The sequence below is a fragment of the Cygnus olor genome, chromosome 7, assembly GCF_009769625.2.
Source record: "Cygnus olor isolate bCygOlo1 chromosome 7, bCygOlo1.pri.v2, whole genome shotgun sequence".
NCBI classification, from domain to species: Eukaryota; Metazoa; Chordata; class Aves; order Anseriformes; family Anatidae; genus Cygnus; species Cygnus olor.
In genome coordinates, this window is record NC_049175.1 from 20,805,972 (window position 1) to 20,821,828 (window position 15,857).

General features: G+C 41.4%; 1 protein-coding gene across 2 annotated transcripts in view; it reads left to right on the top strand.

The window, feature by feature from the left end:
* The window catches only part of TNKS2 (tankyrase 2), an 80,364-nt gene that overhangs the window by 43,665 nt on the left and 20,842 nt on the right, over window positions 1–15,857 (top strand). Inside the window, exons 5-9 of one of the 2 annotated variants that reach the window (XM_040563168.1) lie at window positions 5,594–5,644; window positions 12,814–13,038; window positions 14,061–14,156; window positions 14,487–14,523; window positions 14,840–14,915. In XM_040563168.1, coding sequence (XP_040419102.1) covers window positions 5,641–5,644; window positions 12,814–13,038; window positions 14,061–14,156; window positions 14,487–14,523; window positions 14,840–14,915 — 438 coding nt within the window. In that variant the 5' untranslated portion in view covers window positions 5,594–5,640. Of the gene's footprint in view, window positions 1–5,593; window positions 5,645–6,823; window positions 7,254–12,813; window positions 13,039–14,060; window positions 14,157–14,486; window positions 14,524–14,839; window positions 14,916–15,857 lie in introns of those variants that run through there. The other variant, XM_040563167.1, reaches the window with a different exon arrangement.

Below are 15,857 nucleotides of genomic sequence, written 5' to 3' on the forward strand. Positions count from 1 at the left end.
ATCTGGGATTGTCCTGGCCCAGGTGCATCACCCTGCATTTAGACTTGTCTAAATGAACCTCATTAGGTTCATGTGGGCCCACTTCTCAAGACTGCCAAGGTCCCTTTGGATGGCATCACTTCCTTCTATCCTATCAACCACACCACTCAGCTTGCTGTCATCTGCAAAATTGCTGAGAGTGCACTCGATTCCATGTCTATGTTGGTGATGAAGATAATAAACAGTAACAGTCCGAGGACAGACCCCTGAGGCACACCACTTATCACCAGCCTCCATTTGGACATAGATCCATTTATCACCACTCTCTGGGTGCAACCTTCAAGCCAATTCCTTATCCACTGAATAGCCCACCCATCAAATCCATATCTCTCCAATTTGGAGACCAAGATGTCATGTGGGACTATGTCAAAGGCCTTGCAGAAGTCCAGGTAGATAACATTGATCGGTCTTCCTTTGTCAACTGATGCAGTCACTCCATCATAGAAGGCCACCACATTGGTCAGGCACGATTTACCCTTGGTGAAGCCATGCTGGCTGTCTTGGATCACCTCTTTGTCTTGCATATGCCTTGACATTGCTTCCAGGAGGATCTTTTCCATAATCTTGCCAGGCACAGAGGTGAGGCTCAGCAGTCTGTAGTTCCCTGGGTCCTCCTTTCTACCCTTTTTTAAAAAGGGGAGTGATGTTTCCCTTTTTCCAGTCACCAGGGACTTCACCTGACTGACAGGACTTTTCAAATATGATGGAGAGAGGTTTGGCAACTACATCTGCCAATTCCTTCAGGACCCTGGGATGCATGTCATCAGGCCCCATAGACTTGTACGTGTTTAGTTTCATCAGGTGATCTTGATCCTGCTCTTCACTTGCAGTGGGTGGGACTTTGCTCCCCCAGCGTCCATCTACAGGTTCAAGGAAATGAAAGACTTGGGAAGCCTGACTGGTAGTGAAGACTGAGGCAAAGAAGTTGTTGAGTACCTCAGCCTTCTCCATGTCTGTTGTTACCAGTTCACCCTTCTCATCCACCAGAGGGGGTACAATCTCCTTGGCCTTTCCCGAGCAATGGAAGAACAGAATCCCTTCCTGTTGTTCTTTGCATCCCTTACCAAGCTCAGTTCCACCCATGTCTTGGCTTTCCTTATTCCATACCTGCACATACAGACCACATCCCTGTACTCTTCCCAGGCCATGTGTCCCTGTTTCCACTGCCTGTGCATTTCCTTCTTGTGCCTCAGTTTGACCAGCAGGTTCTTGCTTGGCCATCCCAGTTGTCTGCCCTCCCTTCCTGCTTTTTTACGCAGGGGGATGGAGAGTTCTTACACTCTAAGGAAAACATCCTTAAAGAGTCTCCAGCTCTGCTCAGCTCCTTTGTCCCTAAGGACAGTGTTCTGGGGGATCTCAGCTACTACATCTTTAAATAGCTTGAAGTTTGCTCTTCGGAAGTTCAGGGTCCTGACTTTGCTCTTTGCCAGGCCTGTATTCCTCGAGATCACAAACTCAACCAAGGCATAGTCACTGCAGCCCAGACTGCCTCCAATCTTGACCTCTTTAATGAGCTCTTCCATGTTGGTGAGAACCAGCTCAAGTAACGCTTCTCCTCCGGTTGGTTTGTCTAGTACCTGGACCAAAGTTATCCTCAGCGCACTCTAGGAATCTTCTGGATTGCTTACAGCCTCCTGTGTAGCCTTCCCAGCAGACATCCAGGTAGTTGAAGTCCCCCATCAGGATGAGAGCATGCAAGCACGAGACTTCTTGTAGTTGAAGCAAGAATTCCTCATACACAGGCTCCCCATGATCTGGCGGCCTGTAGTAGACCCCAACCACAAGCTGTCGTGATGCAGATTTTAAACCTTGCATATAGGAATGTAAGAATTGTTTTAATGGATCAGAAAACTTTTTCCTCCAAGAATATCTGTTTACCCTTCTTGAGAAATTATTACTGGCTACAGTAAGTAGTAAGTTGTTGGAAAAATAATCCCAAAGGAGAAGCTTCTAGTTGTCACATGCTGGTTTAGCTCATAACAATGATAAACAATGATAAACAATGCTTAGCACACTAACTGTGTTCACTTCACATAGTCCTCCTGTTTTTTTTTTTAAATGGCTTCTTTTTTTTTTTTTTTTTTTTACTGACAATTTATGATCATTGGAGTTTGAGTCCCATAATCTTTTGAACTTACTTCCTAGTTACTGTCACTCAGTTATAATCTGCATAATATAAACTTCACAGTCTTTTTTTCATATCTGATTTTAATGACTGTAACCACATTCCTTCTTTTCATCACAATTCCTCTTCTGAATCAGTGCCACGCCAAGTTTTCAGTAGAAACCTTCCATTAAAAATGTTGAAATTCATTGGATTTGATCATTATCACTTCATGATGAAACTACAGTTACTTCTTGAACCAAGTAACTGTGTTGCTTCAGCTTAAGTCAAGAATAGAATAGCTTTTTTTTTTTTTTTTTAAGATTACGGAACTAGCTGTTCCAAGAAGCCATCATTTGAATTCTTGAGAAATTGCTTCTCATAGATTTGTCCTGAAATAACATTTTGCCAATCTACGTGCAAGTAGTTGGAGCAGCACACTACCACTTTTTAAAGAATGATTAGACTTAGTTGCTTCTTTGCTTTTCTTCACACTGCATGCTCTGCATGGTATTTACATTACATACTATAGGCAAGAAATTTAGGTATCCAAATTAAAGGTATAAGCTTCTTATACAATCAGTGGAAAGAGGTAAAGTGCTTCAAAGGGCAATTAAGAGCCCATCAGTTAGAATCCAGCCTGCCTTGTTAATTGCATAGAGAACCTGGGCACTTCTGTTAAATGCCAGGATAAATTGTGAAAATGTTTGAATGTGCCCAAAGCCTTTTTTTTTTTTTTTTTTTCAGTTGGGACAGGAAACAAATATGAAATTCTGTTCAAATAATGTCACTTGACCTGCAATTTAAATGCATGGAAATTCTCTCATTACTTCTAGCTCCTCTGAATTTTTTCTCCCACCAAAATGAATTTTCCAAGAGAATTACTGTTTCCCATCTCAGTCATTTCTAGACAAACTCTAAGCAAAGATACTTAGGTATCCAACTTTATTTTTGCTTTTGGTTATCTTCAGAAAAGCTGAATATGGCATGGTTGGATAGACATTCTAGTTTGCCTGTATTTCCTTTTAGCTTTTTCTTATTATCATACCTCAGAGATATAAATGGATATGTTTTGCTAGCATCCCTAGTCAATGCCTATCTTTGGCTCTACTCCTCTACTGCTGCTTGTGGCTTTCTTCCTAACAACACATAACAATTCTCCAGGCCTCTGCCATGTTCCCATGCTGGCAGTTCACGTACTTTGGTTTTGTACGTGCAGAGTCTGTGCTTTTATAAAAGCTCTCTGTCTTCCCAGACATGTTTGAGGCACTACAGAAAAACAAACAAAAGCTCCCTTTAAGCCCTCCATGTATGTGTCTGCCTAGTAGCCTCTGATGGGAAAACTGGAATAATTTTAAAGATGTCACAAGAATCCAATTCGGGATTAAAGGCTTTTTTTTTTTCTTCTTTTTATATATATATATATATATTTTTAAGTAATCCAGTTTCCATGAATTCCAACATGCTTTTCTGTGCTTTTGGTGTCAGGAACACAAGCCTCTCCCTACCGCTAACAAGAATCTTCCCTAAATGTATCATGTGAACTGTCATCTTCACAGCTGGTCACCGCATCGCTGAACAGTTCTCATGGTTGCTGCATACACAGATACAACATTTCAATGACTACATCGCCTACCATTACAGCTTGTCAGCACTGCAGTTGTAGCCCCATCTCCTGGAGGGACCACTTAGCTATGTATTTGATCGTCTCTGCGATGCTCATTCTCAGTATCTCCAAGTTTCCTTTCATTTTATTGTGTTTTTTTTCCTCTTTGTTTTTTCCAGAACAATATTTTATATTTTCCACTTTACCTCCACCTGCTGGTAAAACGAAGCTGGCCCATACAAAACCAGTAACTACAGAGATGGACTGGCAGGGGAAAGGAACTAGCTCCTGCTTGTTTAAGATGTGTAGCCAAAATACCTGATAGATAGGATGCGAAGGGGAAGGAGAAAGTTAAGTTCCTTTAAAGCAGTGGTTGTGCCTATATCCACTGTTGTACAGCTGTACTGCTTTCATTTTGTGGTATGCTCTTATTATTAAGTTGATCACTCTATTTTTAAAAACTAGTTTGCACTGACAAAGTCTCTGTTCATAGTTTTAAAAATTTAGTAACTAAACAGCAGGCCACTTCTCTTCAAAATTATCTATTTTCTTTATTTCTTTATAGGCATGTTTTATAATTTCCTGATGTACAGCATTAATAACTGTTGAATTTTTGGTTTGGTTGTTTTGCCAAGTCTCACCCAGAAATATTTCAAAAGGACTAGATTTTGGAATTCTTTGGCAATAAGTTAAATGTCTGACCACTTGAAGTGTCCTACTAATTTTACTTTGCATCCTAAAGAAAGGCAAACCACTAAGGAAACGGTTAGGAAGTGCTGAGAAGTCCTCACGGAGCCAAGGGCTGGGAGGTGAGGGCCGGGCCAGCCCTGGGCCTACAAGGAGGCCTAACCAGGCCATGTGTACCCAACCTCCCCTTTTCTTTCTTGCCCTCTAGCGACCAACCAAGCATGCTTCTAAATAAATTGCTCAAGGACTCGCAAAAATACTCTAATGTCTCTATTAGAGCAGGCCATGCCACTGAAATAAATGTGAGGCAGAGGTAGAGCTACTGGTACATCACAAATTACAGCCCCAAAATGGCAGTCACGGGTCTGTGAGGTGCTAATGGCGAGCCTCTTGGGTGGTGCTGGTAACAGTGGGGCCACAGCCTCTGCTTTCTCTAGAAAAAGCCCAACAGAAGACCAAAAGACACCGCTGAATTTTACAGATTATTATCTCATAAAAGAAATAAAAGATTTTACGTAATGTGAATCTGAAAAGTCAGGGCAACGGATTCAGGATTCGTCCGCCAATCCGGAAAGTTGGTAAGTCTTTGACTCACTGAACTCAAGGCTAATTGAATCCTGCTCTTGGAGTATGTTTTAAAATAATTTTCCATTCACAGAGACCTGCCATAGTTTTACACTCCAGTTGTCAGGAAGCCATACTGGGAAAGGAAGTTAGGCTATAGGTGATTTAGAAAAAATAGCATTTTCTAGCTTAACAATGTAGAAAGAAGTTCTTTATTTTAGATCCAAAATAGCATATATTTTATAGTCAAGGTCTTCTTTGAACTCTCATTTATCTCCATTAGCATTTCATAATAGCTTTTGCCAAAGAAAGAAACATAGCTAGAGTTCATATTGAACTAGTGAAAATAAGTTCTAGTTCTTCTTTAGAGGGCCTGGGCAGCACGAAGTGTTTGTATGGACACAGACATTTACACTTCCGCAGACACACAACCCCTTCTTCTGCTTTGAAACAGAAACAGACAATTTCAAGATAATGCATTTGCTATTTCTGCCATCGGCATGAAGAAGGGGTAAGAATTCAAAAGCTTGTCTTTTTTTTTTTTTTTTCCAACTACGCTAATAAGACTAATAAAATATATTTTCTCTCTACAGATCCTGTTTTTCTACACTTCTAACATCACGGAGATGACACTCTTTACATGGGTAAAGTGAGAAGCATTTCTTAGGAGTGTCTTGTGATTTCTTTTCCGCTTATAGACTGCCTGCTTTTTTGCCAGATGTAATAAATAAATACGTCAGGCTTCTCTGAGATGCTTTGGCACATGCCCTCACCAGAAGAGCTGGGGCTCACAGCGAGGACACAGTAACTCTCATTTCCCACCTGCACCACACCAGGAGGTGCCTGGGGTCAAATGGCATTCCCACTGACACCACCTCTCCGAAATCTCTCATTTTGAAGAGGAAAGATGATGCAGTGCTTTTCTGTCTCTGCAACAGGGCACTCACGGCCTTCATCAACTACCTTTTCCAAAGTGTTTTTATTTACATATTATAGCATGAGTAGAAAAATACATTTAAAATATTACCAAGTTAATCCCTTTCTAGTTAGCTTGTGACCCTTACGGGATGGAGAAAGATGTTCCATTTTTCTCCAAAACCATGAATTGGTGAAGTCAGCTAATATTCCAATCTCTTTTAACTTATGTTGTATTATTTCCAGTTTATAATTATTCAAGCGCTTCCTTTTGAGAAATGTATTTTGCTACATAAATATGTAAGGATTTTCTTTGATGGCACCATAAAGTTCTTTGTATGAGAATGCAGTTTTTGTTGCGGAGAAAAAAAAAGGTCTTCATTACCACATCTTGATCTACATTTGATTACTGTAAGCAGCAAGGGAATATTTATTCTCTTGTGGTACAGATCACTCACTCTACATTTGCCTTTTTGAGCCCCAAATCGTCTCTTAAAAAGGAGAAGGGAGGTTTGTTTTGTCATAGTTCCTCCCCAACTTTGACAGAATTATAGACAAAAACTTTTTCGGGAGGGAGGTATGTTTTCTCTGTCATAGTTCCTCCCCAGCTTTGACAGAAGTGTAGAGAAAAACTGTTTCGCATGAACAGGAATCCAGTTTGGAATGGCGTTACACAATAATGGACTCTAGGGACGGGACAAGAGCCAGTAAGGAGGCAGGAGGAGTTCTGTGCAGAAGACGCCGCCGGGAGACCGGCAGCCCCCTCAACCCTGACCCGCTCTGAGAGAGAAGGGGCAACCCCAGAGGCCGAACCGGAGCCTGCGCCCTCCCCCAGCCCTCACACGAGGCCCCGCGGCAGCGCTGCGCCGCCCTCTGCGCATGCCCAGCCCCTGGCTAGGCGCGTGCGCTCTGCGCCGGGTGCCCGCCCCTTCCTGCTGCAGCGAGGCCGAGGGCGGCGGTGCTGCCGCTACTGCTACTGCTGCTGTTACTGCTGCCGCTGCTGCTGCCGCTGCGTCCGGACCCCTCCACCGCCATGCGCCGGGCCCCGCGCCCCGCCCCGCGCCCCGCGCCGAGGGCCGCCGCCGAGGGCCGCGGGTTGTGAGCGGGGAGCCGCGGGCTGCTGGGCCCGGCCCGGCATGGCGGGGCGGCGGTGCGCGGGCGGCGCGGCCGCCTTGGCTGAAGCTCCGGGCTGCGGAGCGGCGACGGAGCCGGCCCGGGAGCTGTTCGAGGCCTGCAGGAACGGGGACGTGGAGCGGGTCAAGCGGCTGGTGCGGCCCGAGAACGTCAACAGCCGGGACACGGCGGGCAGGAAGTCCAGCCCGCTGCACTTCGCCGCAGGTACCGGCCGGGGGCCGCCCCGCCTGCCTGGGCAACGCCGGGGCTCGGTGCTGGGTGGCCGTGGTGTGGGCTGACAGCATGGGCAGGTGATCGCGGCCCCCGGACCGCCTCCGTCGGCTTCAGCAGCCCTGTTTATTTTTAGCGTTTCGCCCACGGAGGGTGGCTGTCGGAGAACTGCGTTTCTAAGTTTTCGCGTCCTTATCGGTAACAAACAGGCTTTGTTAATTCAGCACTTAAAAGGCAAATAACTGACATCACAGAGCAACTGCTTCTGCTGGTCGCTGGCCAGAAGATTGTCTACCACCTTTTCAGACAAAGGCTTGATTGTGGCGGTTGTTTTCGTGTTGTTCCTCCTGGTTGCACTGCAGTGTGAGGCGCAGGACCCTAAGGCGGGCTGGGTGCGAGAGGCAGCAGCTGCTTTTTAGCTAAGCAATATGGATAACTGATAAAGATGTTCATTTTTTCATTGAGTTATTTTGGAGAAGGTTTCTAATTAAGATGCCGCTTTTTCTCATTCAGCAGAATTAATGGATCTACGTTCCTGAGAGCCTCCTTTGCAGGACAGCTGCATTTCGCAGACTTAAGATACTTGAGCAGCAACAGAGCCCAGGGGACAACTTAAAATATCCTGTCAGAGGAAAACAATTTTGCAGCTATCTTTCTATAAGTTTGTCCTGCCTGTTCACTGATAAGCTGTGAATTTCTAAATGAGTTTGCTTCACAGCCTTTTGGAGAAGCAGGAGGTTGTTGTTTTTGTTTTGTTAGTTTGTTTTTTGTGCCTAAGGTGTTTCTCATACAATGTAGTGATCTAGTTTACCTTTCTGGACAACAGTGGTCTGTTTGGGCTTTAAAAAAACAGAGCTTCAGATCTATAGAAAACTTTTTCTTTAAAAAAATAAATAGCAGCCAGTTCATGTATCTGTTGGACTTCTGACACTAAGCAGGATGGTGTGTGTAAGTGGGAGAGGCCATGGCCCTGCTTATGTCTATTTCAGACTTGATACAGAGAAATGAATTGGCTTTCTCGCAAGACTGAAGGGTACGCCAAAAGTTTCTGGTTAAAATGTGATGCATTGATAATGATAAATGCATAATTTCTTGATTTAGTGCTCTGCCACTGCTTCAGATCACTCATTGTTGTCAGCATACCTGCAGTAGACTCAGTTTTGGAAGATGGACATAAGCAGCTCCTGGATTTGGGGTTGTTTTTGTTTTGATTTGCTTTTTCCATGTTATTCACAGTTTGAGTAATTCTTTTGTCTCTTGAGTCTGAAGGAATTAAATTCCAGGAAGTAAAAGCAAAAGTCTGTTGTATTTTTGCTTTGTTTAGCCTAGGTGTGTGTTCTTAGAAGATATGTTACAAAACTTCTCTGACTAGTTTCATTCAGTTACAAGACTTTGTTTTATGGAAGAGGTGGAGCAGAACTGTGAAGATAGTTTTCTTACTGCTTTTTTTCCTCTTTTTGGGGCAATCTGGGACCTGAACTTGGGTTTCGTTTTTAATGACTTTGCCCGGACCTTTTTTCCCTTACCTAGCAACTTAAAGAGAAAAAGTGTTTCATTTTACACGTGTCATTTTGTATAGGAGACTTTTAAAATACCTTTCTTCTTTAAAAAAAAAAAAAAAAGTTTTCCCTGGGAGAGCTTGTCTTTATTAGAAGTAATACATATTGGGGTCTTGATTGCTCTCTGGGTTTTTGTAGCACACAGCAGCCCACCAGCCTTTGCAACATGGTGGGCTCAATATTCTCTCACCATTAGCTGCGTGTGTTTACTCGAGGGCAGTCAATCCCTTTCATCGTCAGCAGTGTATTGTCAAACTGACAGTATCATAATGTTTTGGGGACTTATCAATACCAAAATGCCCTTCCTGCAAGATAAAATTCATCCAAAAAAAACCCACAGACAGCTGGGGCAGTGTCAGTGGAGAAGAATGAGAGCTCAGTTGTTTGTGTAGCTTATCCTGTCAGAATTAAGTGAATGTCAATTATGACATTATCTATACAGATGCACAGGCAAGTTTCTGTGGTGATTAATATCGAGTATTTGTCAATTAAAAGTTTGTAACTTTTCAGAGGAACAAGTGCAGTGAGCTGCTCAGCTGATGTAGGTGGGAGAAGGGAGGCAGCTGAGGGCCCCTGGTAGCTCTGCTACTTTGCAGTAAGAAATAGTGTTTGTGATAATTAGATTGGTTATCTTGCACAGGAGCAAGCTGTGATTCCGTTTAGTTGGTATTCTGGTGGGAGCTTGAGAGACACAAAAAAATTTAGAAATGACATTAAAATTTTTTTTTAAGTATTAAAACCGTTCTTGCAGCAGTGGACTAACAGCAAAGAGGAACTGTTTCTGTCGGCAGTGGCTCCTGCCTGCGTCAGCACGGGCTGTCCTCTCTCTCCACTCACAGTGAAAGCAGGAGAGGCCATTGTACAGAGTTTGGCCGCCTCCTCTGTACACATACATCCTGTGGAAAATACTTCTGTTTCCATTTGTGGTGCCCTCTTGTACAAATGCTTCCCCGGAGCAGTGAGGAGTCCCTGCTGCGTGCTCCTTGCTGAAGTGCAGTTACAGAAATTGGTCTGATGCAGGTGATCCCATCTCAACATTAAAATAACAGCAGGTAGTTTGGAGATGTTGCTGTCCTTTTTGGGGGTGTATTTCAATTGGATGCTGGCTTTGCACTGAGAGAAGCTATGGGTAGCTCATGAATTGTCTGATTGAACCGATGTGCTAACCAGAGGGCTCCCAGGTGAGTTCTCCTCACTGGTAGGGAGGCTTACCGCAGCTCGTTGTCCATATTGGTATCGATTCCTGCTCAGGCTGGTGGCTGTATTCAAAATGGTGGCTATACACCACAGCTGTGAGCGACAGGAACGCATTCTGCACAAGAATGAGTGATGTTTATCCCCCAGACTTGTAACTTCTAGACAGAAAGTTGGATCAGAGACTTTTCTAACATAGCTAAAGCGGTTTCTGGAAAACGTTCTTTGGGTACCAAAAGAAGATACCAAGCAGTCTGTTATCAAATAGCAGCTTTGAAAATGTGTTTGCAGGACTGTGGCACTTGTGAAAAGTCTACTCTGAATAGATACTGTAAGAATTTAGCAAATTTTCATTATGCATTCAGCCTAGAAATTTCTGGAATTTTTGAAGATGCAGGAAAAATTTAAGAGAACCTATGTAAGAAAAATAAGAGTACTTACGATATCTAGTTATGAAAGCTAGATTTAAGAATAGTAAAATATGCTACGTATAGTTTAATACGTAAGTGATTTGTCTGCATGGGTATATATTGTATAGGTACTAATTTTGTGGGGCAGCAGAAATAGGCATTCGTGTGCTGTGAATATGGCTTACTGTGCCCGTGCAGATAAATTGGTTTTGCACGGCTTGCAGGTCTGACCCAGTGCGCACCTAAGTGTGCTGACCTCCTGTTCTCCATTAGGACAGGCCAGGTGCCTTCTGTTGATTATAATACAGTAACCGTAACACTCAGAGCGAACAGTGAATCTGACGTACAGGATGTGGCTCTTCAGAGGTTAAGGTGCTAGCATGCTGAGGTTGGCGTAACTAAGAATGTATTCTGAAGAATCGAAACACATCACCAGTACGGTATTGTGCCTGTTGCTGTACTTTGGAGTTCATTCTGAGGTTAGAAAGTATCACAAATCTCTTTTATAACGATGAGAACTTCATGGGGCACGTGGGGAATGTTTGAGGGAGGAGGAGGAAAGATGCGTTCGTGGCCTGCCTTTGGCACGTACAGCTTCCCTACAGAATCTCCTCTCGGCATGGCTAGCTGATTACGTTTGTAGACTTTGAACAATGAAAAGAATAGGATTGCAGATTCCAGAAATGGTTTTAAATTGCAATATTTGTTTTTTGAGCTGTTAGCAGCGGAAGTGAAAGTGCTTCGTGGTCCGGGATTTCAGCTGCTGTCAGTCTGTGAGAAGGGTCAACCGAATAGTTAGGTTTATTGAAGAACACGCTGTGAGAGTGTTTGGTTGCAACAAAACTAAAGCCAAAAAGTTCAGTTGTAACTAAAACATGCTTCAGTGATTTTGTTATTGAAATGCTGTGTAGTTGTCAGGAATAAACATAATTTCTAGGTTCTGCTTGCCTTGTCCTCTGTCTACCTGCTGAGGGTGGTTGGATGATGGCCAAAGTTCAAGTTCAAATTCACTAGCTCAGAGTACACTGGCGTTTGCAGCTGGAGGATTATTTGGTTTGAGATGAAGCTCAAGTGAGGAGACATCCCCCACCAGTTCTTGACCTCTTCAGGAAAACGGTTTGTAACTCAGGTATTTAAAGCACAGGAGTCTGGCATGCATGGGACGTTTCCCAGCAGGTACTTGGCACAAGTCTGATACATACCAATATATGGCTCTTGCCTGTGCTCGCAGTCCCCAAGACCCAAGCAGGCCTTCGTGAAGCCTTTGAGGGAATGTTTCAGGCAGCGTCCTTTAGAACACAGGTGTATAGGCACGGTAGCTATAAGCAGAATTCCTAAGTCGTGCTGGCTTCTTGTAAAGGTACTGAAGAAAACATGGATACGTTTGGTAATAGTTTGAGATACTGCAATATTTGCTGTTATATAAATGTGTGAGATACAGATGAAGTTAAATATTAGTAGCCATAGAATTGGCTTGGAACAGCAATTACCTTATTTAGAATACGTTTCTAGCCCAAAATCAGCATATTTTTTGCTGTCCAGTAACTTGAATGACAGGATCGTAAAATTGCCTCAGAATGCGTGAGAGCGTTTTTGTGTTTCGGTCACAATCGAATATTCATAGTCAGATTAGGGATCACTTAAAATAGACTTTATGGACATCTTTCAGTTACGGTTGTGCATTTCTATAATATATTTCATCTATGGAGTATGGTCGGTCTCAGATAAACTTTTTTACCTTCCGAAGGATTTTCTTAAGTGATCGTTTCAAAGATGGCAACTGTGTGTGCATTATGTTAATTAATCTTCAGAAAGCAGATAGCCATGCTGATGGTTTTAACTTGTAAGCAGTGCTGTGCTTGCTTGTTTTTTATAAAAAAGTAATGTAAAATAATTTTCATGCTATGTGATTTTTTTTTTTTAATTTAAATAATTTAAAATATAAATCATATATGCATTGGCTTGTAACCACTCACCACTCCTATTCCCTAAGCTCATCTATTGGTCCTTCTGCAAACTGGCTGCAGGTTGGCAGTGTTATACAAAATATTGTTAGCTTTAATTACCACGTAAAATGACTGAAAAAGAGGTTTTGTTGTCAGTGTTCCGGTTTCTGTTCTTCAAGAAGCTGTTGACTCGTGGGAGTTCTACCAAAATACTAATTGTTCAAATCTTGAATATTGTTTTTCTACTGATTTTAATATAATTCGGGGATTTTCAAAAATGGCTTTACCATGTAAACGCTCCTTTTGTAAGAAATGCCAGTTTGGATTTTTATTCAGAGAGAAAATCGTTAAATCTTGTTTTAATACGGGTGTGTGGGAGAAGGAGTTTTCTTCTCCAACATCTTTCATCCTTGGCAGATGAGACAAAGCTCTTTCTCTCTTCCAGGTTTTGGTCGGAAGGATGTAGTCGAATATTTACTTCAAAGTGGTGCCAATGTCCACGCACGAGATGATGGAGGTCTTATTCCTCTTCACAACGCTTGTTCTTTTGGACATGCCGAAGTTGTCAATCTTCTCTTACGGCACGGTGCAGATCCTAATGCTCGGGACAATTGGAATTACACTCCCCTTCACGAAGCTGCCATTAAGGGCAAGACAGATGTTTGCATTGGTAATTTTCTTGCACTTCTCCTGTGACTGACTTGTGTTTGTTTGTGTTTGTGTTTTTTTTTACCACAAAATCAAGAATCATTTTTATTCTGTGAAATAAAAGACCATTTTTATTCTACGAAACAGTCAGTTTATAAGGATTAAAAATAAAAATCTTGTATAAGCTTAAATTCATATGTCAGTTTTATGAGGAACAAAGTAACTACAGTTTTTAGATCTGTTTTTGGTAATTGCCTAAGTATATTAATTCATGTTGACATATTGGGGAAAAGCCTTAGTGATGGGATGGAGCTAGATTCTCTTCTGCTTCAGCCTAGACTCTTACATTGCCTTCTGCTGTTACTTACAGTGCAGTGGGAAGAATAAAACTGTTTTTTAATAATGGATTCATTCTGTCTCTTTACATTGCAGTCATGTTAAATTAGCTAAGGATATGAACTAAATTTAAACAAGCTGAGTACGTTATATTGATGAGGTCTCTTGACTACGTAATTCTTAAGAGGTGGGAAGAGGTAGAAAGGTAGAGAGTTTGAGAAACTAGTTTTTTGATTGTGTCATTTCCTCCAATATAATTTATTCAGGAGCACATCTGGAGAGTAGCGTATATATAACCTGGTTGGTTTGTCCCCAATATCAGTGCAAGGTCGATGAAGATGTACAGCCTTCTACTGCTGTGTACTGTTTAGGGTATAGTCTCTAATGATTTTGAAGTAGTGTGCTCTGGACCTAATGAGAAGTAGCTACTGTTTTGGGGGGGAGGAAAGGGGGACAGTCTCAGTTTTCCAACTGAAGTTGCCTCCTGCCAGTTTCTGATTGTTCCGATTCTTCTCTGCTCTTTTCTAATAAAATGTGGTTCACTAGTTAAACTGTTCACGGGTAGTATTATGGAATTCTGACATAAAGAAGTTAAGAGGGGAAGTTTGAAATGATAACTGGATTTTTTTGTGTTTGCTGCTTACAATATATCTCATAAGGGTTGTCTTGTAGAACTGTTTTCTCATGAAAACCTTTTGCATTTTGAAGTATTGCTGCAGCATGGTGCTGAACCGACCATCCGGAACACAGATGGAAGAACAGCTTTGGATTTAGCAGACCCATCCGCAAAAGCAGTATTGACTGGTAAGTGATAATTTTTAGATTACTTTGACTAATAACGCTCCAATGAATTTAATGTTGGGGGGAGGGGTGGGGAGGGACAAAAAACAAACAAACAGAAAAACTACAAATATACTGTATTACTTTTTCTCTGTTTTATAATTCTAATTAGAAAATTCCTATATGGCCTTATCTCATTTATGCGATACATTCTAGATAAATACTTCATTGTACTGGTTCAAAACTGGACTGTCAAATTTTGGAAGTCAATGATAAATAGTAAACTTCAACTTGGAAACTTAACATGTATGGATATTTATTTAACAACTAAAGAAACTCGCTTTTGTCTTCCAGGTGAATACAAGAAAGATGAACTCTTAGAAAGTGCCAGGTATGCATTTTAACGGAAACTTCTGAGGTTTAGTTATTTTCAGAATTGTATGGGGCTTTGTATGTTATGAATATGTTTATTCATGAGCTGGCATTCCATCTAGATACACAGCTTTATCTGTTTCTGTGAATAAAACAACAAAGATAATTACATAAACACTTTTTTTTTTTTGCTTTGCCCTTAATGCTGGCAATCCATAAGTAAATATATAACTTTAGAACAGAGCTGCTGAACATTATAACAAGGAAAAACATAAAAGCATAAGCTGCTAATAATTGTAACAAAAAGAATGCCTGTTTCATATCTTGTTTTTCAGGAGTGGAAATGAAGAAAAGATGATGTCTCTTCTTACACCATTAAATGTTAACTGTCATGCGAGTGATGGCAGAAAGGTATTTTTGTTTAAAATTTGATTTAAAAACTTAGTTTCACACTTTTTGACCAGATTTTAAGAATGTTTTAACATAGATTCTATTTTGTTTAATATAGGTAGGGAAAAAAGATTGTATATCTCTAGTACCTGTCCGGTGTTTGTTTTTAAACCTTAAAAGGACTATGTAAGTATTTCCATGTGGGAGCAATAAACACACAGCTTTTCAGTTGGAACTTCAGCTTGACCTTCATATTTGCAGTGATAAAGAAGGGAGGTCTTTTCATAGACTCTTACAGTTATGAAGAAATACATGCAGGCCCCTTGCTTGTCATACACCCAAAGCAAGTTATTGTTGCTGTTTCAGAATGAGGTTATTCATCACTTTGGTAGTGGTATTGTTAAAGAACTACTTAAAAACGTTCAAAATCTCCATTTAAAAAAAAAAAAAATCATACCCTAGACTACCAAAGTTTCAGGTTATTAAATACCTAATTTTGGCATCCTTATTCTTCTTGTTAAATATGTGTACGCTTTCCCTTAAGTTTTGTTGAAACAAATTTTTCTGTGCAAGGCTTTGTGGTAAGATACTGGGATTTCTGGAATACCTATACATCGCTATTTTCTCAGCTTATAATTGTGAGACTCATTCTCCTGGAACTGCACAAACTCATTGGGTTGATTGGTTTGTAAATGAAGAGGATAAGATTTTTCTTAGCTAATTTGTAGCTCTGCCTTGACTGGTATTCTTGAATGCATCGGCTAGAAACAAGTAGAAGCTAGTCTGTGGAGTGGGAGAACTTTTAAAAAAAAAAAAAAAAAAACAACCTGTCATTTATCAGACATACCTTGTAAAGGCCATGTTAGTAGTTCCCCTTTAGCAAGGGACATAGTTTTTCCCAGCAAAGTTTATAGACAAAACACAAAAACGGATTGTGGGACTCAAATTTGTTAAGAGGGCCTT